At 37.7% G+C, this 25,555-nt stretch overlaps 1 protein-coding gene across 3 annotated transcripts in view; it reads left to right on the top strand.

Moving 5' to 3' along the window:
• The window catches only part of PPP1R12A (protein phosphatase 1 regulatory subunit 12A), a 113,784-nt gene that overhangs the window by 41,003 nt on the left and 47,226 nt on the right, over window positions 1-25,555 (top strand). For all 3 annotated transcript variants that reach the window (XM_038155388.1, XM_038155387.1, XM_038155386.1), the window contains exons 2-3: window positions 3,461-3,591; window positions 22,039-22,157. In XM_038155388.1, coding sequence (XP_038011316.1) covers window positions 3,461-3,591; window positions 22,039-22,157 — 250 coding nt within the window. The remainder of the gene's footprint in view (window positions 1-3,460; window positions 3,592-22,038; window positions 22,158-25,555) is intronic.

Here is a 25,555-nt window from a genome sequence, read left to right as displayed (position 1 = left end):
AGCTAGATCTACCTAGGACTGGTCTGTGTGGGAGCCAGGTGCTGTTGGTCTTTCCTGGTCTTTGCAGTCCAAGTTTCAGGTTGTTGTACACATGGAAACGGGTTTTCTTTTATGGACTTCGGTGTACTTCCTTTTTCTTATCAAAAAAGATAACCAGACTTTGTATTCTCAACTTTGCTTTTACTTTATGAGTGATTAGCCTAATTTCTAAAGTGGTTCTCAAAGGAAACAAGGTTTATATGATTGCACTGGCAGCTGTCATTCTGTTTGAGGCCCGTTTGCTAACTTAGGTCAAATTTGGCGGGGTAATGAGTGCTTCATGCAGAAATGCCTTTCTGCCAGTTGGTGAGGCTGGGATTGAGGGAGAGAAAGCAGTTCGTGGGAAGAAGGGAGCTCCCATGTTCTGCTTGCCCTAGGAGCTGGGTGGTGTATGTGCTCTACAGATGTGTTTTGCAGGCGCTTGGAAAGAGCTTCAGGATGACCTGTGGTTTCACTAAGTGGTAACTGATGCTTCAGGTGGGAACTGTGGGCCATGGAGGGAGAGACTGGGTATAAGGGCAGATGACTGAGATGAATCTTGGAAGGGCTGTAAGAGATGTGGAAAAGGAAGACCTGCAGCTGTCTGTGTCCTCTGTTCAGATTCTGGGACAGAAAGAATGGTGAGAATTTATCTTTCTGAGTTACTGCAGCATCAGTGGAACTCTAGTTATTTACATCTTGCATGTGCATTGCTTTTTCCTTTGTAATAACTTGCAGGCTGAGGTCTAGAAGGGCAGTCTGTTCAGAGGCTACTGCTTTAAGTTTATCATGCTGCTCTGACAACCTTTCCTTTTGTGGTTGAGATGTCAGTCTTTAACAACAGAGGCACTTCTGACACTTGATAAACACTGCTTTTAGAAGTGAGCAGTGCAGTAGAAATGGAAAAACATTTAGATAAAATTTCTTTTATAATATTTGTTTCTTGGTTTTCTGTCTTAAGGTACCTGATGGTAGTGAGAAATGCCTTTCCTGTGGAAAGTGCTGAGTGATAAGATCTATCTAACACCTGCCCGTAGTTATGTTAAGAAGAAAAAGAGGACATGGAGACATAGAATGCAGTGAATTCATGTTTTTCAGCAATAGAATCAATTGCAATTTGTTGTATTAGACTTAAGATAGGTATTATCTTTTTGGAGACAACAGCGAGTTTTTAATAAAATATTTTTGGTTGTTATGAATGTGCAGTTTCTGATAATACCTGAAAAGTGTATTTGAGCTCTCCTGATTCTTGCCATGTATGGCACAATAAACTGCCCAAATTTGGTCAAATATTTTTAGCCACTTAGTCATATGTCTTTTAATGTGCCGCATATGTAAGCTTTTGATTCACTTAGCAACAGCACTTTTATGAGTGTATCTTGCCAGGTTTTCTCATGTGTATTTGAAAAATAGGCAAGAATTGTTGGGTTGTGCCACAACCAGATGGTTGGGTTTTTGGTTTTTGGGGGTTTTGTTTGGTTGGTTGATTGGTTTTTTGGTTTTTTTGGTTAATAGTGGTAATCAGTTTTAAGATAGCTTTTTTTCACAGATAATGAATTTTTGGAAATTTTAAGATAAGCATGCAGCATATTAAAATTAAAGATTCAAATACCTGTGTTTAAAAATGTTTTTGATATAAATTTATTTTTCCTTACATGGTGAATATTATTATAGATGTAAACTATCAGTGGTTGGACAAATTGAATATCCAGAAAAACTGGATATATGGCTATATATAGTTGATATTTCTGTTAAGTGTAAACATCTGAGTTTCTTGAATTTGTTTTCCTCCTAAACTGATTACCCATGTCTTGCATTTGTATTCTTTTTCACTAAGTTACAAAATGTCTTACAAAAAGAGGTGATTCTCTTCTTTCAGAGCTTGTTATAAGTGTATAATCATTGTACACTGTTGATAAGTGGAAGAAATTGAAGACAAATATGGTTGACAAACTTGTAGTCTTTATTGTTGGAGTATGTTAAGAAATTATTTCATTAGGAATGGATATGACTAGAAAGTTTTCAAGTCAGTTTTCAAGAATACCTGAAAAGGTAGGAAAGGTTTTGTTTCGAAAAAGAAATGGGGTTTTGTTTTTAACTGAAAAACAAACAATGCAAGCAGTGTATTGCAGTCTAGTTGCAGCCTAGCTGTACCTAACTAAAGCAAATGGAGTTAACGAAGGATAATTTGTGGCTGGTTTTGTTTGGCTGGTTACACTGGGCAGCAACATTCTGCTCATGGTGTAGCTGTTGCCTCGGCATTGCGGAATGGAGGAAAGCTTCAGGATTCATCTTTGAGCATGCACTTGTTTAAGTAGGGGTATCTGAGTTGTTTTCTTTCTATAGTAAAACATTATGTAATTTTGGGAATTTTTTAGAAGTATTTTGAAAAGGAAAATTTATACCTTAGCTGCATTTTATTAGAGGCGTAATTCCCTAGCAGGATCTAGGAGCCCAAGAGTAGAGGTTCTCATTTCAGCCATGTGGATATGTGGCATTGTTGATTTATTAAACTGAAAAATTAATACCAGTCTTGTGGGGTCTAGCTGCTTGGAGTTCTTGCTGCCCTGAAATGCAAAGGGACTTTTCTCTCAGTTGCTCTGCCCTTTTAAGGGCAGCAGGATAGAAGTTGGCAAGAAAACTCACCAAGCACCCTGTGAGAAAAAATACTTCAACTCAGAGAAGAAAGGCAAAACAGGAGTCAGTCAAGATGGAGGTCTGGAGAATGGCAGTAGTTCTGCATCTGAGCAACACTGTTTGCTTGGTAATTAGGAGATGTGGGGAGATGATAAAGATTTTTGCAATTGCCAACGTGATACACAAATAAGTTTATAAACAGGAGTGATTTAATAGACTGTTAAAAGATTTATGGTGGCATAGAATATACTGCAGTAGAAAACAGTAGGGGGATGTTGAAATACTATGTAGCATCCCCATCATACTCCATAGTTTCATCTACATTATAGGTAAAATCACATTATGGTATTGTTTTCAAAGTGCTTTCCTAGCTCTTAGTCACAATTCTGCTTCATGGTGTAGCTGTTTATTCAATTTTAATATCCACTGAGGTGGCTGAGCTGGGCCTGGGATGAAGTGAGGACCTGATGAGGAACCACTTTATACTGGGGAATAAGGGTTCAGTGGGGATTGTACAGGGCTTCTCAGAAAACCAGAATGCATTTACCTGAGAAAATAATAATTTTTTTGCTTTTTTCAAACTGTTTAAACTCATTTATTTAAAAAGGCTTATAAATCTGGAACACCTGCTGTTTATCTCTCAAATTCTTCCTGTTTTGCTGTCAGACCCCAACAAAGAAATCCTACTTCCTCATCAGAACTGAAAATACTTAATGTTTTCTCCGGAAACTTTTGCTTAAAGATGCTCAGTATTGTAGAACAGCTTTGATATGAACTTACTTCTTAACTCTTTCTTTCTTTGTAGGCTTGTATAGATGATAACGTAGATATGGTGAAATTTCTGGTGGAAAATGGAGCAAATATTAATCAACCAGATAATGAAGGCTGGATACCTCTACATGCAGCTGCTTCCTGTGGATATCTTGATATAGCAGAGTAAGACTTTTTCCTCTATTTTTAAAATCTATGTATTTTGCTCATACATTGCTAGAGAGACAATAGAAGCAGATGGTATATATAAGTTGTGTTTTTAGTTGCCTCTGGGATGTATAGTGAGGAAGAATGCTTTTATATTGTGTGTTGATTGTGAAGTGTGGTACGTCTATAACTTTGTGTGTTGCATTTTCTCTTTCTAGTTTTTTTTACATTGCATATTAGGTAGATACAAACCTAAACATAAGACTGCTTATGACTGTCAGATTATTTCTTTATATTATTTTTTTCCTGGGGGAAGGCAGAGGGACATTGTTCCAAATTACATTTATTAATAACCTGAAACATTACCCTGGGATAAGTCTATGTGTAGGAGATAAGTTTTACAGTTGTATTTGCAGTCTTGAAACGTTTGTTTTTCAGCTAAGGTATAGAACAGTTCACTGGTTCTTTTGGCTGTGGAGCAAAAGCTTACAATAGAAGCTGGATGCCCGTTTCAGTATTAGTTAAAGCTTACTCACTACTGAATTCTAGGAGTGGTCTAGTTATTTTTGAAGTCTGTTGAGGGCCACAGAAGGTATGCTAAAATCAAAATTTTTGAGAGGTTATCTGATCGAGCCTGAAATTGCAATTCTTTTGAGAAAAGATGTGACATATGTTGTTCAGCACACTGTTGTTGCAGTTAAGCAGTTAATAAAGTCTTTTTTAAAACTCTTTGAGTAAACTTAAAATTCATTAATTTTACCAAACCCATTGTGACATCTGATCCAGTGTAAGATTTTGATAAAATAGAAAGTAGTATTTTATCATGTAATTATGCACTAATTGCAGTGGTGAAAAATGAAAATTGTGAGGTTTTTTTGTCAGTTTGAGAGTTCTACTTGTTGCAGTCTAGAGAGAAGTGAAAAATTCTGGGGACTCTAGTATATCGCTTTCCCTGGAATTTTTGGTTTTGGGGGGTTTTTTTGGGTTCTGTTGTTGTTGTTTTTGTTTTGTTTTATTTTTGTTTGTTTGGTGGTGGTAGTGTTTGGTTTTTTGGGGTTTTTTTGGTTTTTTTTTTTTGAAGCGTTCACAGAGTGACATGCTTTGTATATCCTTGGTATACATGGGAAACTGTGTGACCACTAACTTTGTAATCTGCCTTTCTACACGATGCGGATGTTTGATGCTGTTGTTCCCCTTGCATGAGTACTAGAAGTGTTTACTTCTTGGCTATACTATGACAAGAATTTCCCTGCAAATTGAGACAATATAGGCCTTTCTGCAGTTTAGTGGAGGTAAAACACCTGCCTGTACTCCACAAGAGGAAAAAGTTCAGTTAAGCGATCTTGATTTGGCACGGCAGCCGAACATAGGCACTTGTTTAGGAAAGAGTGAGCAATGTCCCTTGTCCACTGAACAGTTTTTCACTATTGACTTGAATATCTGAGATCTGTCTGGTTCTTATTCTTTCAGATAGGAGCAGAACCTTTGCATATTTCCTGTAGATAGCCTTTAGAGAAATGGGATTATTGAACTGTAGTCCTTTGGGATTTGAGATCTAAGATGTTGGAAGAGAAGTGTTTCTAAGGTGCATGGAGTTTTGAAGGTTAGCTGTTGAAACAAATTTCCATATACAGCTGAGAAGGGGAACCTGATGTGAGTGGAGCAGTATTTATTCTGATGATGCCCATAGAGTTTAGATCTTCTTCAGACTGCTTCTCCACAATCTCATCTTCAAATAATTGACAAAAATGAATTTTAGAAACCACAATTTGCAGCTGAAGCAAAAACTGAGTGCTGTGATCAGTTCTGGGCCCCTCAGTTTGGGAAAGACATTGAGATGCTTGAGTGCATCCAGAGGAGGGCAACAATGCTGGTGAGGGGCTTGGAACATAAACCCTGTGAGGAATGACTGAGGGAGCAGGGGTTGTTTAGCCTGGAGAAAAGGAGACTCAGGGGTGACCTTATCACTCTCTACATCTCCCTGAAAGATGGTTGTAGTCTGGTGGAGGTTGGTCTCCTTCACCAGGCAGCAGCTGACAGAACGAGAGGACGCAGTCTCAAGCTGTGTCAAGGGAAATACAGGTTGGATATTAGGGAGAAGTTTTTTACAGAAAGGCTGATGAAATTCTGGGATGGTCTGCCCAGGGTGGTGGTGGAGTCACCATGCCTGGATGTGTTTAAGAAAAGACTGGATGTGGCACTCAGTGCCGTGGTTTAGTTGAGGTGTTAGGGCATAGGTTGGACTCTATGATATTTAACGTCTCTTCCAACTTAGTCATTCTGTGAATTCTGTGGGGGAAGGTGAAAGGATGATACAATAAACTACCAGAGATTAGAAATTCGTTTTTATTTAGTCCATAGTATGTGCTGGGTTCAGCATATACTTCAGTGAGGATGCATTCCTGGGAAACAGGAGAATGTGTGTTTGTGCATGTCTGTGACTGAATCTGATGTATTGTACTTTTAGCACCTATTTTTGTGCAAGAGAGAAGACACTCAGGGAATGAGTTCTGTTGTTTTCTAAGTTCATTGATAAAGGGCTGAGGAGAGTCTGACCTGTGTCTCTTTCTCATCCTCCTGTGGAATTGCCTGTTGCACAGCTTTGTAGTGCTTCTCAAACTGGGGACTTTGCAATCTTGTTTCTGCTTCTTCTGCTGCCATCTAAAGTTTTCTTAGGCCTTCCTTCCTTCCGCACTCCCGCCTTTTAGTTGGAATTTACTTAATGAGATAGCACAACTGTTTTAAATCATCCAAATATGCAAAAGATTATTTCAGGTTTGCATGTCTCAAAATCTAAAATGATATTTAAGAAAGCATCTGAACTAGGAGATTTTAATTCTAATCCTAGAATTACAGAGTATTTGAGTTGGCAGGGACCTTTAATAGGTCAGCTAGTCCAACCCTTCTGCAATGAGCAGAGACATCTACGACTAGATCAGGTTATTCAGAGCCGTGTTCAACTTGGCCTTGAACAATTCCAGGAGTGGTGCATTTAAAACTTCTCTGGGCAACCTGTTCTGGTGTTTCACCATAAAATCATTTGCATTGGAAAACACTTCCAAGATCACCGAGTCCAACCTTTGACTGAACACCACCATGACAACTGAACCATAAAGCTGTCAGGTCCAGTTGTTTCTTCAATGCTTCCAGCGATGGTGACTCCACAGCCTCTCCGGGCAGTCTGTTCCAATGCTTAACTACCCTTTTCAGTGAGAAAATTCTTCCTGATGTCCAACCTGAACCTCCCTGGCTCAGTTTGAAGCCGTTTCCTTTTTGTCCAGTCCCTGTTACCAGGGAGAAGAGACCAAGCCCCACCTGGCTACAGCCTCCTTTCAGGGAGTTGGAGAGAGGTCTCTCTGGAGCCTCCTTTTCTCCAGGCTAAACAAACCCAGCTCCCTCAGCCACTCCTCACGGGACTTGTGCTCCAGACCCTTCCAGCCTCGTTGCCCTTCTCTGGGCATTCTCCAGCACCTCACTGTCCTTCTTGCAGTGAAGGGCTCAGAACCAGACACGGGATCTCAAGGTTATGGCCTCACCAGTGCCAAGTACAGGGACACAGTCCCTGCCCAGGTCCTGCTGGCCACACTACTGCTGATGCAGGCCAGGATGCCATTGGCCTTCTCGGCCACCTGGGCCCGTGCTGGCTGATGATCAGCCACTGGCACCAGCATTCCCAGCTGCTTTATCCCTTGGGCAGTTTCCAGCCACTCTGTCCCCAGCCTGTAGCACTGCATGGGGTTGTTGGGACCCAGGTGTAGGAGCCAGTACTTGGCCTTATTGAACCTCATCCAGTTGGCCTTGGCCTACTGATCCAGCCTGTTCAGACCCCTCTGCAGAGCCTTCCTGCCCTCCAGCAGATCAACACTCCTGCTGAACTTGGTGTTAACTGCAAACTGACTGAGGGTGTCCTAGATCCCCTCAGCCAGATCATCCATAAAGATAATAAACAGGACTGGCCCCAGTGCACAGCCCTGGGGAACACCAACTACCAGCTGGATGTAACTCTGTTCATCACCACTCTCTGGGAGTGTCTATCAAGACAGTTTTTTTCCAGCAAAGAATGTCGTTGACCAGGCCATGAGGAGCCAGTTTCTCCAGGAGAGAGAGAGAGTGTCAAAAGCTTTTCTGAAGTCGTGGTGGACAACATTGACAGCCTTTCTCATCCAGTTGATGGGTCATCTGGTCATAGAAGGAAGATCAGGCTTGTCAAGCAGGACCTGCCTTTCCTAAACACGTGCTGGGTATGCCTGATCCCTTGGTTGCCCTGTAGATGACACTCACAAGTGAAGACTTTCTTCTTAATATCTAATCAAAACCTCCCCTCTTTCAGTTTGAAGCCATTTCCCCTTTTCTTGTTGCTAAATGCTCTTGTTAAAAGTTCCTTTTTGGCTCTCCTACAGTCCCCTTTAGGTACAAGAAGGCTGCTATAATATATACATGTAAGCTGTAGTGTACACATTACTCGTAAGTAGTACCTGCTGCTACTCAGATGTTCCTGAATGCACCCATGTGCTGGAGATCTGTGAGAAGTACAGAATATGGAGGTGGTAGGAAGCTTCTCTGAAAAAAGCCCCCTGGATATCTCATGGACCCACCACTTCAGCGATATTTTTCCTTTGGTCCCATGCTAAGGGGACCTTGTGGGCTGAGTGAATATGTGGCATGGCGTCCCACTTGTTGGGATTTTATTTTGCTCTGTATTGTCTGGTCAGTGGGCTTGTGATTGCAGGTGTATTCCCTGTCCCTGTTATCCTCCACTGTGTTCACCACTCCTGTGACAGCTTCTCCCAGCAGTATCTCCTGTGCCATTTCAGTTTTCTGCTCCTTCAGAATAGCCTTCTTGTCTTGAATATGCTTCCTGTCTCTTCTAAAAAAATGCATCTTCCATTTTTAGAAGTGTTTGTCTTATAGAAGGCCACTTCAATTGAAATACAGCAAAGAACATGGTTGGGTGTGTAATAATGTCAGCTGCTTGCAAAGGGGGAGTCGTGCTGTAAAAGTAAAATTTCTGGCATGGAAGGCAACTGCTTCTGTTGCTTCTGACATTTGTAAATTCTGAGAGTGTTTCAGCTTACTGGAAATTCTTTGAATACTTTAATTTTAGAATTGTCTCTTTAGATTGCTGTTCATCTCATTTATGATTATGTAAATCACCTTGCAGGTAATTGTAGTATGAACATGTTTTAAATCAAAATTCTTTAACATTTCCATAACAGGTGGATTTTGTAGAGTATGTTCTCTTTTCTGTTCTCCATATTTTTATACACAGAAAGATTTACCCAAGCGAGCTTTTTTTTTACTAATGTGTTAGTGTAAATTAAGAAGTCAACATTAAATGCTTTGTAGAATTATAGTTACGTGAAAAGAAACTAACTTGAATGCAGGACTTGAACAGAAATTTTGTGTGTATTCTTTAAGATGCTGTTTAATGGGTAGGACCCTTAAATTTACCTTTATACGACTGTTTTCTTGTGTAAAATGAATTATTTTATCTGATAGATCTCTTCTGTGGTTGAAAAGTTCATATATTATTTCAGCATCAGGGAATAAATAAATAACTTTTTATGAATGCAAAAAATGTAATGGGGAGGGCAAAATAGTACAAAGTGGCATTTAAGAACCAAGTTTAAAATGCTTACTTTTTTATTTCTCTGCTATGTATTGCATCAGAGAAGGAAGAATCTGAAATAGTAGAAATTTCTCTTTTCTTCAATAATTAAAGTTTGTGTTAAAATTACTTTCTTATGGGCTTTGTAGGTTGCCTAGTTGTGAGTGTGTAGTTGATGTATTTTGAACTGTTCAGAGGCTACTATAGAGTTATACTACTTAAATAGAAATGCTTTTTCATTTTACCCAGAATGAAGGATGCATCTTCCAAGAAGTGTAAGAAAAGTGTTTTTCAAAACTAACATGAAGTCAGTGACAGTTACAGTTTTGTTGCAAAAAAACACCCAAAAACTTAAGGGGGAGAGAAATGTCTGCTGAAGGAATAGCATTTTCAAACCTTCATGCAGTAGGTATTACAAACAGTTTGACAAATGGTGCTGTAGATTCTAAAATTCCTCATGGGTTCAAGGGATGACAAATCCATGGAGGGTGGATATGTTGAAAAAATATTAAAGTGGAATACATACATACAAATGGAATCTGATTGAGAAAGTCCATGAAGGTGGAAAGGTGTTATATGAAAAGCAGCATGTATTTGCTCTACTTTTATTCTCCTTGTTATATGAAAAGTAGCATGTATTTGCTCTACTTTTATTCTCCTTGGAGATCTTATGTCTGGAGATGGGCTTGATGTTAACTGGATACTTGGACCAGCTCTTTACGGTAGCTTTTATGTTTGAGAAGCATGATTGATACCCATAGGTTGATACTCATACAAATCCTAAGACAGTTTCAAAATACACCTTTTTTATATAAGAGGTTTTGAAGGCTGAAGTATATGATTACAGTCAGAATCAGAAAAGCATCTCAAGTTCAGAGTCTTCTCAGTCAGTTTATTTAGGAAGAGAACAGTAGTTTGACCAACTGCTGCTGTAAAACACCCACTTTTCCTTTCTGTCCAAAGTTTCCTATGTTATATATCCCTTCCTTCCCCTAATATTTAAAGCAGACATTAACAGGCTTGTGTGTGACCACAGGCTTGCTGCTCACGCCCATCTGTTCTTCCAGACTCCAGACACCTGAAAGTGAACCCAGCCAAACTGGTTTGCTGAAGCCTTTGCAAACCATTGTCCCAGGATCTCCCTATTTTAGTAACAGTCCATTAAGACTAAATGAGTGATCCTTGTCTGATAGACAGAGGACTTCGAGACAATCCTGCAAACCTATAGTTGGATATCTAGATGTTCAGTGATAGGTGGTTTTCTTACAGCTCTAATTGCCTTGGGTGCTGCCTGGTAGTGATTCCTGCCTGTGGTACAGGACCAGTGCTCGTCTGGCAACAGCTAGTCAAGAGAATTCAGTGGAGTTTGACAACATGATTAGAGTGATCTAACTTGAGACTATTGCAGAAACAGGCAGATACTCACTTCCTCCCTTGGTTTTGCCTGCTCCACCTTCTCTCTTGTGTTATCTAATGATCACACAACAATGTGGGAACTATAGCATAAAAATAGCCTTCAGGGGCTTTGGAGGCTTTATTCTCTTTTGGATCGCTGAGCTGACCTGGCTTGCCAGCAGCACTTGGCGTAGATATGCAGGTAAAAAAAAAATGTCTAAGCTGCTTTTCAGACATATCTTGTACTTCTGATCAGAAGCCTGACTGAGCAGAGGTGCCTGTTCAGTGGTGGAGTCCCATGGTTCATCTCCCAGCTCATGAGCCTGAACCACTTGGTACTGTTCAGTGTTCTTCCATGATATCTGAGGGTGTTAGTGCCAGAAAGTATGTTTCAAAGCAGTTGTTTTTAATCCATCTACTCCCAAAGTTTTAATAACTTCATCATCTGAAGCTGTTTCTTACTTATTAGTGAGTTTTTAATCTAAACTCTTTTGCTGTAACCCATTTTAATCCTAAAGAGCAAAACATTACCTAGGCAAAGCACACTAATAAAAATGTCAGGGATGACTCCTATCTCCTTCAGCTTGGTTACGAGTTATGGATTTAATTAAGTGAGTAGGAAGTGATATGTTCAGATATGGATCTTTGGAGAATAATTGGAAATTTGGATTTTTGAACAACAAGGTAAAGCTTGTGGTCTGAGGTAAACCACATGCAAACTGATGATGCAAACTGATGTGGGGTTTGGTCTTACAGAGATGCTGTAAGGTAAAGGGATGATTTTGTCAGGATCCAAAATGTTTTATTTAAATACTAGGAAATGTTAATTGGAGGTGTAGAATTAAATGTAAAAGGAAGCACAGATGAAATGTCATACAACCCACTCAAGAAAATGAGAAGAAGACTTTAGAAGGGTAAAACAAGTCATGTGACAAAATAAAAACAACGAAAGAAGATAAATTCCCAGCCAAGGAAAAATATCTCTTCTAGAAGAATGACTGACTTTCACAAGTTGATGTTGGTAAAGCTGCAGTGTTTGTTTTGAGAGCTGGGAAAAGGTCACTGCAGGCTTTAGAAAACTGTTACAGTTAATTTCCATTTGTTGCCTTCTTTCTGGAAAAACAGACTGGGGAAAAAATGTGTCCCATAGTCTCCTCCTCCCCCCAGTCAAAAGTGTGATGCTCTGTGCAACATAAAAGTTCCTCCTTCTCCAAACTTGCATTAGTTATCTGCAAGGATAAAGCTAAATTCTCTTAGATAAAATAGTGGACAGACTGGGAGAAGATCAGTGAAGTAGTATCAGTTGGCATTTTCTTTTATGAAGATGTACGTGGCAGTGTCCTGTTTCCAGCATGTTTTTGCTGCATATAAGTATGTCCTAAAAATAATGACATGCTAATGAAATTGTTAAGGTTGATGGTGAAGTTCCCTTTTTGAAATCATGTTGTTATGTGGTAGAGTTTAATCTTTTCTACTGTGTAGCTGTGATCTGATGTGTAGATAAAATCCAGCTGACAGAAATACACAGAAATACACAGAAATACACAGAAATACACAACAAAAAAATATGGTTGATGGGTTAGAGGAAACCATAGCACTTAACCGATTTTCATACCTGTTTGTTCAGGTGAGGGAGTCAAGGAGAGCTGGTCACTGTAGAATGTACCAAGTGTGTGCTCTGTAGCTGCCTTCTTTCAGATTGGCTTACTGCATGCATCTCTACTTGTCACCCTCAATATTTTTAGTTAGTGTATTATTATTTAGTAAGTGTTCCTGTTCTTCTAAGGGTAAATGTAATAGAAATTAAGTTCAGAGATATCTTCCTCAGGAACACGATTTAATGGGAAAGATCTTTTTTTATTTTAATGCAGTTTAACAGTTCATTCAATCTAGTGAAAGGTCAAGGGACTGGTGCCCATTGTAATGCTCAGCGCAGTCTTAATATTTGGCTGAAAAAGATTTTGAAAATGGAGCTGATGTCTAAAAAAACCATCATGCTTTGAGAAGTGAAATAGGAGAGATCTTACTTGTTTCTCACAAAACATTGATTTTATTGGTATTCTGAGAACAATTTAAAGTAGATGCCTTATATCTGAATTCTGAAGTTGAAGGTGGTAAGTATGGAAAAGAACATGAACAGAAAAGTGATAGATATGGAAACCTGAGAGATTGTATAGACTCACAAGAAACCAACTCACAGGTCCTTCCTGGCTGATAGCTTGTAACTGCCCATTGTCACCAGTAAGTTCCTATTTTCTAGGTAGGACTAGGACATGGGATAACAGCTCTAGGTATATTATATACACAAGCAACTAAGTTCTGAACTGCACAAAGGCTTGGTGAGTATGGTGTACTGTCACATTTGAGGGCCTCATCAACCTATTCAAAATTGCTATATGACAGAGGTGATCAGATCCTCTGTAGGCTGTGGAATCTATGGAATTATTAGTGCTGTTGACCACTGAATATAGTATTTATTGAGTTATGTGATGCAAAAATAATTTAACTCGCTCCAAAGTTGATTTTGAGGATTGTGTTCTTGGAGAAAATAAGGCTGTGTTATAGATTGTCACTTCTCTGCATCTCAGTTTTAATTTTCTTTCAGCTTTTTACTTGAGTGGTTTTATCTGTTGCAAGTTTGACCCTATTCTGACACATACAGTAGACTTTCTAGTGAGACTAAAACAATTTATGACCTCTTTATCCTGTCTTAAAGCCATGTCTTTTGTTGTCTATCCTAAACTGCGTCATTTCAGTGCAAATGATCATAATCTGTGGGTGTTTTTGTAGTCTTATCCCTGACTGAGGCAGCAGGATAGAAGGTGTTTGAGTTCTCCTAAAATGCATGTAGATGTAGCCATGGTGTCTCTAGACACGTAAGAGCTGCTGTGCATTGATGAAAGTGGGTTTTTTGGATACAATTCAGACACTAAGACACAGAAGTGTGAGGGTTTTCTATAAGCAGTGCATTTGACAAGAAAAAAAGTATAACAAAGTAATTATTTGAAACATCTTTATTGAAGACAAGATACTGCTTATCAAATTTGAATGAAGAGTAGGACTTTCTTTTGGAAGAAGATTGATTTCAAGGAAATTCAAAGCAGACTGAACATGTAAACAATTGCTATGAAGTGCAGACTGCTGGTATCTAAATGAGGGTCAGACTAAGTTCAGTACTACTGAGTGATGCTAGAAACTGCACTGTGATAGTAATGTTGCTTTACAGAGAGGTCTGCTTGCTATATTGTTATGTAATATAATTACAAGTAAGGTAAGTTCTGTGATATAGTAGTTATGTATATGCTAAGATCTGTTTAACACAGGAAAAGAATTGATCTTGGTTTAAATTTTTCTGCTATAAATGCAATGATGTGGCTTTTGGAGAAAAACAAGCCTGTTGAATCCATACTCATAACTTCTGCTGAAATAGAAGTCAACAGGTAAAATCATTATTTGTCATGCTACCATACCCAAATATAGCAATGCTGCTTTTGGCATATGGCAGGAGGCATGGTGAGCTGCTGGTGAGATCACCTCTTGTTAGCTGAGGAAAGTGGGAAGCAGCATGGTCTTCCTTCTCCCTCCTCCTCTTCTGCCTCCATGCTGCTGTTACCTCTTCTCCTCAACTACTGTAAGTCAATCCCAATTGTTCACCTTGATGACGGTTAGGTAAATCACCACAAATGTTTGGGGACTTGCTATGGGAAAGCATTCCAAGCATAGTGTTGTCAGCTGGAGTTACACTATGACCTCTGCAGCTGCAGTGAGACATTTTTCATACTCAGCCTTCACTTTTGCACAATATGCTGCAAGCTTCAAAATGAACGCTCGTTCATGAAGTGCATCATGAAAAATGCACTTTAAAATTTGATATGCACTTTAAAAATACTTCTTGTTTTGCTTCATTTCATTCCTGCTGAAATTTTTGCCCTGTATTCCTCCTGGCAATGTCAGGCTCCTCTTCAGTTTTTTCTTGGGTGCTGCTTCATTTGGAGGTTTTTTTGTGGTTGGTTGGTTTTCAGTTTGTTCTTTTTTTGGAATAGGCCATATGTTTCCCTATATGGCTTTCTTCGTGTTTTCGACTTTACTTGCTTCGCTCACTGTTTATTTCCACCTAAACGTTGCTCTGCCACCTCTCAAATGTCTTTCCCTCTATATGGATAAGGCAAAATATGAAGGCTTAGTTGCTTTTCAGATGCTGCAAGTAGGAATTTTTCCTTTTCCATCTTTGCAATATTTAGTTTAGCTGGCCAGCTACGTACAAGTATTTCTAGAGCTGGCTTCTTTCAGAGCTTTCTTGGAGCACAAGAGGACTAAAACTAACCAGATACTGTTATCTACACTGGTTCTTTTATGCTCCTGCATACCAAAAAGGAAGACAGATGGGATTCTACTTAGTGTGCTTCCTTGGGCAGACAAGTAGCAGTGGAGGCTGGGAACAGCCAGCTATGTGCAAAATTCAGTGGTGTGTTGGTATGTTATGGAGTGTTAGCTTCCTAATCATAAATATATTTTTTCGGTAGATGCAATATGTAGAAGTGATAGAAAGTGGTGTTTACATAGGAAGATTTTTTTTTGTTTGTTTGATAACTTTGGGAGTATTTGACAATTTTGAAGCAAAGATGTGTGTCAGTCCAAGATGCCTTTTATAAGAGTTTCACAGGAGAGAATCAGAAGCTGGATTTGATGCTATCTGCAAGAGGTATTGCATATTGAAGGACATGAAAAAGTCTTTGCAAACTGGTTAATTATTTAGAAAAAATGCTTTAGTCTGGATTATCCTGAAGAAAATTGAAAATAAACGTCTCCTTCTATTTGCTTAAAATCTTTTGGCCATTTGTTTCTCACCTATTTTTTGTTATTATTTTTTTAAGCATCTCTAGCTATCAGAAATTCTTGGGGTTTGTGTTCTGCAAGAAAAAAATCATAAATTTACCTCAGGTCTCTTGCTGATATTAGCTGCCTTAAACTCATCACTCATGTATCAGAGTAAATAATTGTCTAGTTATGCCAAATAACCCTAATTGGTCTGATTTAACTTGGTGCTTTGCATAGTTACTTGCTGATGATACTGCTTATGGGAGGAGCATTCCTTTTTAAAAAGTGCTGCAGAACTCTTTTTTTTTCAGAAGAGGAAGAGTGAGAGTCTTCTGGATTTTGCAAAGCAGCATAACCTTAGAAGCGGCTGAGTCTTTTCATGATTTGGTTTAAATTTAAATGCCATCACAGAAGCCTGTCTTTCTTGTGCCAGTCTCTGTTCAGTTTTAAATGCTCAGAGGCAGAATGTTGAGGCACAGCAGTGACTGACAGTGTGGGATGGCATTTTGCGGGGTGCCTGAATAAGACATCCCTGCAAGTTTGACTTTGTTTTTCAATTTGATTTTTTCTCCTTTGGTCTTAAAATTATACAGGAGAAAGGATTCTAAGCCCACTTGAATTTCTCCAGTTTTGGTTCCAATGCTGAATTTGGAACCTTCATTTTCTTTTATAAATCATAGATTCAGAAGAGAGAACTGCCGTAGTACCTCAGCTGTGGAGAAAGAGGGTTGAGGAAAGTTACCTGTTGGTTTTGTCTCCAGGGGGCGAGGGGGGTCCCCGGCGGTGCAGAGCAGGGGCTGTTTGAGGGGTCCCTGCCCAGGCAGGCAGGGCTCTTCTGCGCCTGGTGAGACCTGCTTTTGCCTGCCTCATGTTGCACACCTTTTAACACTCTCCTCCAAATGCTTATAGGGATTACAACATAGGTTTACAAAACTATGAAGTTGTGGGTTTTGTTTTGTTTTGTTTTTTTTTTTCTTTTTTGTCATTACATTTATCTGGGGTTCGAATTACATGTTCAAAAGTGAATGCAACAATGTGAGGGTGCATGAGGGAGTGATTGAGGAGTGGCTGCACACTGGCTGTTCATACCTGTTCAGCCAACTGTATGTTTTCCATGGGGCTTGCCCACTGGCACGGGGCATATTCTATACTGTGTACCACAACAGAATTTAGCATAATGTTACTCTAATGCTGCTGGATTTACTTCAGGTTTGTCTTATTTTAAGACATTCAAGAAAAATAAAAAGACCAGGCCTTTCTTCCATGTCTTATTTTGAGAAGTGCGTCCTTGTAATTCAAGAATCATATAGAAGTTATAATCCTATCTCTTAATATGTTGTCCATACAAGTATGTATACCTTTTCCTACCTGGCCTATAAGTGTTATTTTTTGATGAAAGTTAAATACCAAATAAAACCCCAAACTGATACAACCAGACCAAAACAAAACTACATTTGGAAATGACAAGTAATCTTGAGTTTGCATTTCTACCTTGTCTGAGTTAATAAAAACATTGTTAGGAGATCAGAGTAGAACTATTTTACAGTTAGAAAATATTTTAAGAAATATTCCCAGACATTTAAAGCAATAGAAGGTCTGAGAAGGATCAAGTTTTACAGTTTCAGTGTTCTTCAACTTTTAAAAAAAACTGAAAATAGTAATGTTCACATTTTATATTTTGATTTGTTAAGTGTCTCTTGGAGGCCTACTTGTTTGGCTAGAGTTATTGCAAATGTATTTTTACCAGTAATATGGGTGTTTTACAAAGATGTTCTTTTATAAGTGCATTGATACTTTATATTTAAAAAAAAAAAACCAACAACAACAACAACCAAAAAAAGGAAAAATAGTGAAACAATTCTGAAAGGCTTTTTTTAAAAAAAACAACAACAACAAAAAAAACAATTAAAATGCATGTTCCAAAATCATCAGGTTTTAATTTTTTTCCTTGTTTGTTTCTTCATATGAGGGTTTACACAGCTGCATGAATACAGTGATACATTTTCCCTCTGCCTCCTTACTATCATTCAGTTAAGATACTAATGGAATTAATTTGAACTCCAACATGTATGAATTTTTTTTAAACCAGCTGGGTTTAGCTGAAATCTTAAATGTTAGCTAATTAGTTGAAAGTTCTTGGCAGTTGTGCTATAAGTTGGGCCCCCCACTGGCAATTAGGCCTTGTTTCCCAGGAAGGACACACTGAGCATGTTTATTTTAAATGTATGTGTAACATTTTTTTAGGCAGGTGCCTCTCATCACATGTTAGGAGTCAGGAACTGCTGTCCAGTCCTGTGAACAGTCTGATGGGACCACTTGTGTTTGCACTAGTGAGTCTCCAATGAGCTCAGTAAGCAGTTTGTAATGGCCACTTCTCTGCCCTTCCCTGTGCCTTCCACCCTTCTGGTGACCTTCAGGTTCAGCCAGTACTTCCAGTTAATTATATCTGTAATGCCTTTGCAAACTTGTTTCCAGATCCTGTGAACTGGGCCAAGGTTCGAATGTAAACATATGCCCCTCTTTCTGGTGCTGAGATAAATAATATGAAAATGCTGTCTGCAGTGTATGCTGTTATCCAAGTTTGAGCATCTTCCAGATTCTTAAGTTCTAAATTCAGAGATATGACTCAACTTTGTATATAAAGTGTCTTCAGAGAGAGGTGTTTTCCTCTCTTTTTGTCTATATATGCATTTTGTTAATAGATGTACACACGCACAAAGTCCAGTTGTAAGGGTTCTTTATTGGTTTGGGATTTTTTAAAATTCAGAATGTAGGCCACGTTGCTAGATAAATTTTTTATTTCCAGTTTCTGGGACTGGTTGTGGTGTGGACTGTTTAGCTTTTGTACAGTAACTTCAGAGGGTTGGTTTTTATTGTCTCAGATATACCCGAATTCCAGCTCTTTATTCGTGATATAAAAATATATTTCTCACTAAAGGATAGGAGAGTATATGGGTTTCGTAATAACTCTAGAAAAATAAATGTTTGCTTTATTTTTTTTTCAAAGTAGTTAATTTCAGTTTTCAGTAGCTATTGAGGAGTATATAGCAGTGACTCCTAGAAGAAAAAATTCAGTTAGAAATATATTTGCCTTCATAAAGCAATGTTATTGCAAAGCAAATTTCTTCTTCCAGTCTTACCCAGACTGCATAATCCTTGTCATGGAAATATCAGGACAAAAGTATCAGGAGTTATTTTCTTTTCTTCTGCTGCTTTTGTGTCTCCTAGTATTCCTGGGATACTTACAGTTCTCTGTATTTAGATCCCGAGAGTCTAAATGTGATACCTTTAGCTTCAGTGTTAACACTTGAAAGCTTTAACTCAATAAAACAGGATGGTATGAATCAAACTACTGTTTCATTGCCATCTGTTTAGATTTAGAATTAAAACCTTCCAATACATTATACAGATTATCACTGAATTTTCTGACTTTTTCTTCTGTAGTAGTCTGTTGAACATGACTGTTTTTGAATAAGTGAATTTCAAAAGATACAAATTCAAGTGCTATACCAAAAAAGTTTAGTAGACGATGGTGGAAATCTTACATGTTTTTACTTTTTCGCTGCTTCCAAGTTTACATAAAGGACCTTTTTATGGACATGGTTTCAAAATGCATGAATCTGGACTTATTACACAGCTTCAATTTCCTTTTCACTGTATACATGTAGCTGTATAAATTAAATATCTGTCAAGGAAATGAAGTTATATTGTGTTTGCTTAATTTAGAAAGATGAAACTTCAAGACGAAGGTAACATCTGCTTTAAAAAGGTAAAAATACAAGCAGTTGTTTGTATACATTGTTTGGGTTTTTTTCCCTAAACATGGAATTCTTAATATAGGCATACATACCTACACACAACTATACACGGTAGCATGTGAAGATTTTAGTATATGGTACCAGGGTAACTGACATGTCAAATACATCTTTATTTGAAGTCGTACTATATAAGTTTTAATTAACATTTAGTTTGAAATACAGTTCAGTCGAGAAATATTTTTCTTAGGTAAAGAGCAATATCTTCTCATTCTTAGGATTATTCTGGTACTGTCTTCAGTTATGCCCTACAAAGTCAGGGCATCATTTGCTTGGTCTTGTTTACCAGATCTGTTTTCTTTGTGTATGTGATGCAGAGACAAGTTATCTAGACATGGAAAATTATTCCTCTCCTTTCCATTGGTAGCACTAAGTTTCTAATAAAACCATTGATTCTGTAGGTAGCAGGTTGACTTCATGTACCATGTGAACCCTGTCATTGCTTTGCTGAAAGTAGCTGTACTGTAAGTAAATAAATGCATAATACACTTTTACCGGACAAGGTAATCTGAATGATATGGAAAACAGAACAAATGTAGATTTCATTATCAAATGAAAAAAGGTTACACACATTAAAAGATGTCTTTAAAATAGTTGGAATTTGAGTTACTTGGTTTATCGTAAATAATGTTCTTTCACTTAATTTTCCTGAGAGGATCACTGTTAATATTTTAAGAGGGATAGCAGTGGAAGGGCCTAATTGAAGTGGCTGAAGGAAGGCTGGGAAAAGTGTGTCCTCACTTCTTTGGCAAGGAGTGTGCTGCCTTTCATCATTGTTGTGTTTCTTCCATCCCTTTAAATCCTGTGAACTCAGAGCACGTTCACCTATGCTTGCTTTGCTGACCCAGGAAAACCAAAGCCCTGTAAGCACCTGCAGAAGGAAAATCAGATAACTTTACTTGTCCAACCCTACTAATCCCCTAGCATTGCTGATTTTGATCTGTAAACAGCTTCATTTTGAAGTCTGCTTTAAAGGATCGATTGATGGTGATGTTGTCCATCTATAACAATAATAACTCTTTAAAATGCCATGCTAGCCTTTTATTCATTCCCTACACTTTTTTATGCATTCCTTCTTTTATCATATCTACGTTGACTCAGTTGACCAAATACAACTGCTTCCATGAGCTATGTATTTTCCTTAGAGAAGTGGTTTAATTTTCTGCTAGAGGTATTATATGGAAATACATTAAAATGGTTTTTTCCTGTCTGTATTTGAACATAACATTGAAAGAACATTATTATTCACTTGGATTTTTTAATAAAGATATTTTTGTAAGTGGTTGACTTATTTTTACTTTGTAAGAGAGTTATTTCCCCAGTGCTGTTTTTGCCTGTTTAGCAAACCCCTGTATTACCTGATCTGTGACCTGGGAGGCTGTTTCACTGTTAATACTGCTAGTATTGTTGAGAAACATTGTTCCTCTGTATTAATTTTTCATTCCTCCAATCTCTTAAAAGGAAGGAGGTCAGAGTTAGAGCACAGCACTCTTTCAAGAAGAACAGTATAAAACCAGCATATTTTACCAGCATCAAAGTTGTTGGTAGCAACTGATGATGTATATATTAGGAGATAATAGCGGCCTTTCTGGGAATTAGTTTTCATTTTGTGATCTACTAGTTCTTACCACTTCTTGACATAATTACAGAGATTTAGTAACAAGTACTCGTTAAGTGATACATTAAAAAATACAGATATATGAGACTGTTAGATTCGGAGTTATTGATTAAAGATAACAGATTCTAGCTATCTAGGATGATAATTGATTGGCACATGTTAAGGCAGCAATAAAGTACTTCAAGGTGTTTGTATTAGTGTTGGATTCATTTTGTGATTGTGTCCTGCATAATTTGGCATTCTGTAATAGTGAAGGTAGGAAAGCACTCTTTATTTTGTACACCTATTATGACAGATGATTGATTCTTCAGTATATCCTGATTTTATTTTTTCTCAAATATATGGAATATATGAATTAAGCTGTGGAAGACAGGAGGTGTGTTTGCAGCTTGTTGCTTGTCTTGACTCCTGTCATGGCTCAAAGTATTGAATTTTTCAGGTAAATGGAAATATTATGGTCAGAAGCTGCAAGACTCGATCAATTTTAATTGTTCATTAATTGTAGCTTTTCAATAATTTCGTATGCTTATGGTTTAATACTGTTAAATAATATAATACTTTTGTGACCTATTGTTGGAACTGATCCTTTGATGTAATTGGAAATTGAGAATTTTGTGTTCTTGACTCCTGAGACAGTAACATATTAAATAAGAAAACATAATGGGATTGAAATGTGTAAAGCCCTGGTTTTTTTCTCCCCCTTGCCTCCTTCCCCACCAGAAGCTGACCTTATGATACTTAGAAGGAGATGTAGTTTTGGTTTTATTGACTTTAAGAAGCTGCTGAAGAGATCAGGAGTAATCATTTTGGCATACTGTATGTGCCACTGAGTTACAGGAAAAGTGGTTTAATTAGAGGAGGTCACAGGAATTGGTGGTTCCATCCCTGTTCACCTTGTCATCACTTTTGGTCATTATCTAGTCATTGTCTTCTTTCAGTTGTTTCAGGTATGTATGAAACATGTCAGGAGTCTTTGTGGCAAACTGTCACCAGAAGGCTATTTGTATTGATGAGAATTAGGATGAAAAGACATGCAGGTATTCATAGGTTGCAGACAGTCAAAAGGGTTTGTACTTACACCCAGTATAAATGTTTCTATTAATTGTATGTGTGCATATGATATCCTTGTGGCTGAAATGTTGGTTTTTTGGGTTTTTTTGAGTCAGCTTTGCTGTGTTATTTACGGGGTTTTTTTCTTTGTCTATTGGCAGGTATTTAATTAGTCAAGGAGCACATGTAGGAGCTGTAAATAGTGAAGGAGACACCCCATTAGATATTGCTGAAGAAGAGGCAATGGAAGAGCTGCTTCAGAATGAAGTAAATAGACAAGGTAATGTTGAATACAGAAGGGTGGTTGTATTTATGGACACTAAATGTATTTTTGAAAACTTCGGCTAAATTGTGACTGTTAAAGTCAATTTCTTTTCTAAAGAGAGTTGGTCAATATAGAATGTATAGTGTTTAGGTGTCTATCTCTTAAAACAGATTTACATAATTTAACAGCCTAATTTAAAGCCTAATTATTTCAGGCTTTGCCCAGTTTTAATTTATATGCCTCAACCAATTCAATGCTGAAAGCAAATGGTGAAAAGAAACTGGAAGACATGATCTGCAGGGAAATAAGAGATACCTACTGATACGCAGAAGTAGAGAGTGGATTTCCAAAGGCTTTGATTCAGTTAATTTGTAGTGGTAACAGAAATTTGGTTAGCTGTTTTTACAGGTAACACACAATGAACATCACATTAGACAGTTGTGTGTATTTTTTGTCTGTATTACCATTTCTCTATTGGTTGTTCTCTTTTCTGATAGTACTGTCAGTCTTGCTTGAGAGTTGTCTCTGGAATTCACCTCAGCCTAGATTTTTTAAGGTTGTTCTTGAAATGCTTGGCTTTACTGATGAGCGATACTAAATGACTGCAGTAGCTCTTTATGAAAATGGAATTGTTTAGAGAATGAACTCCAAAATCTCTCTTTTATATGTTTACTGCATTTTAAAAGAAATACTTTGCTTTGTAGGATTTTACATTAATTTTTATAATGTGGATATTCAACATTACCAATTAGAACAACACTAATTTTTATTCTTTTGCAAGTTTAATTAAATTATTTTGAGCAGCCCAATTGTAAAATTAGCACTCCACAGCACTGAAAATTTCAGAGAGGTTTACATGTTTCACAGTTGAAGCTTACTGTAAACTGTGTAGGGTACTGTCTTATAAATCTGAGAAGAAGGTACGTGTTCCCATACTGTAGCTATTATCTTCTAAAGGAATAATTTAGGCTGTTTTTTAAATACTAAATTTCACGTGGTATGGACAACCTACTTTCCTTCCTCTTGCATTTCTATGGCAGTTGGTTTGCTTGCTTGTTTCACGGAAGCAGGGAAGAAGGCATGCATTATCCCTCCTCCGAAGTTTGTGTTTGAAGACATAGGAACTGAGGGCTTTTATGTGCGGAAATAAAATCAAAAGAAATATTTCATGATTGTGGATGAGAATGGACTAGGAAGGGTATGAATCTGGATGTGAACTTACAGTGGATATCTTACTAAATCATGAGACAGTTGTCTCAGCAATAAGGTTTTAATTATGCACCTTTGACGGCATTCTAGCTTGCATATAGATATTACATAAATTTTTGTGTTACTGTTACATTTAAAAAAGATTATTTAGTCATTATCAGAATGACTTAAAAAGTGCATAATTGTGTGTGTTGTGGCTAGAGAAGTTAATAGCTCTAAAATAGGAACCTAATTGTTTCTCTTAATGTGCAATTAACAGTGAGGCATTGTGACAGTTTCATCTTTGGCTATTCAGCTACATGTAGCTGAATATAATTATCCCTCTAGCAGTGAGATAATTTGTATTTCTTCCATATGATATACTCCTTCAAATCAAATAAAGCATTGCCACAGTTTTGATAATGCAAGTTAACAGTGGGGTCTGTGGAATGATCAGCCCTGGCTCAGTGTTAAGTGTAATGGAAGACCAGCCTATTTATTTTGAAAATAAACAAGCCTGGGTGACAAAATATCCTATCTCTGTGTAGGTAAAATATGCAGTGGGAAAATTAAGTAGGCATTTTCCATAACATTTTTGCCTTGCAACCCTTTCATGTATTTATTCTTGCGTTCACTGTAGTTTAATTTTTGTGTTGCAGTGTTAATGCTGTAAATTTGGCTTCCTACATCTTGGCAGAGTTGTTTGGTGGCAAAAAATTGCTTGGAAAGATCGGTCAGGTTCGTCGTGATTTCAGATTTAAGTGATGATATTTGATGTTTGTTCCTGTTAGAAATCCGCGGAGAATCACTTGTTATGTCTCCTTTTTTGCTGCTTTTGCAGGCCTTACATTTTTATAGGAAATGTCGAAACAGACTACTCAGCTACTTGGCATTCTGTAAATCATCAATTTATACTTATGCCAAATCTTTGGCAGCTATCAAGCTGTATTTTAAGGACATGTCTTATTACAGAACAAAATGCGGAAGCCTCTAGAGACACTAAATCCAGAAAAATAAATCATAGAATACAATACAGTTCAGTTCTGTGTGACATTACAGGCTTAATAAAAGGAAGGATCTGCAATGTTTCCTCATCCTATTTTAGTATTCAGCTCCCAAGGTCTGATCTGACTAGAGAGGAGATGGTCAGTGATACAAAATAATCTTCTTGTTATACAGGTTCTATTGTAATGAGTGTTGGCTGTTAAAGAATAAAGATTTTCTAGTATTATTATCCAGTGTCTGTTTTCCTTTAGTCATTCTAATCCCCACATGCTGCACCTCTAAATTGCACCAAGGGTCAGGTGCCTTTTCATGTGTCTTCTTGTGTCCTGCTGAGCAAATAGAATGACTTGACATAGTGGACTGTGCAGGAATTGTGAGCTAAGGGAATAGCTATCCTGTAACTGAAGCTGTACCACTCTGATAGTTAGGAAAATATTTTTCCACCCTAATCTTCAGTGGAAAATTATTGGCTAATTATTTTTTAAGCTTAAAACCTACCTTAGTTTAGTAATTTGTGAGAAGGTAAATTGCATGCTCAAGTAAGATAAAAAGATTTTTTTGACTCAGTTACAAACACTTCACAGATAACAGAATCAGGGTTTTTTTGGAAATTATTCCAGAGTAGTTATGTTTGCACTCCCTATGGTTAAACTACTTTGTGTGTTATAAAAAAACTCTTTATCAAGGACTCGTTTTGTTGTTCCTCCATACAACTAATATGTTTTGCATTGGTCAGTCCCATGTATATATAGGGGCTACTGCAATTCTCAAAATCATTTAGCTTCATCCAAAATATTATTTAGTTTCCCATTGTGACTTGTCATGTTTCTACTCTGCAGTGTTTCAACACAGAGTTGTGGAAGTTGTCCTTTACCAGTAAAGTTTTCATTTGCGCTGGTGATAACCAGCAGACTCGAAAGAGATGTGGCTTTAGTCCTGGCCAGCCTTGGCCAGTTTTAAATGTTGTCTCTCCTCAGGGCTCGTGTAGGGTTACACGTATAATGATTTGAAGTGACTTTTTTAGCTATTGATCATCAGATGTCCTCTTAAAATTATTTTTAACTGCTTAAGCAGTTATTTTGAATTATAGGAAACATTCTCAGGAGGTGACTTAGTGGGGAGAGGTGATGTGAGGTGAATCAGGGGTTCAGTCTGGTAGCTATTTATTCAGTAACTATCAGAGTGGTCACTCCTCCTGCTCTAAGGAGAAACACATGTTC

The sequence above is a fragment of the Motacilla alba genome, chromosome 1A, assembly GCF_015832195.1.
Source record: "Motacilla alba alba isolate MOTALB_02 chromosome 1A, Motacilla_alba_V1.0_pri, whole genome shotgun sequence".
NCBI lineage: Eukaryota > Metazoa > Chordata > Aves > Passeriformes > Motacillidae > Motacilla > Motacilla alba.
The sequence above is the reverse complement of the archived record's forward strand: the minus strand, read 5'-3'. Positions and strand labels throughout refer to the sequence as shown.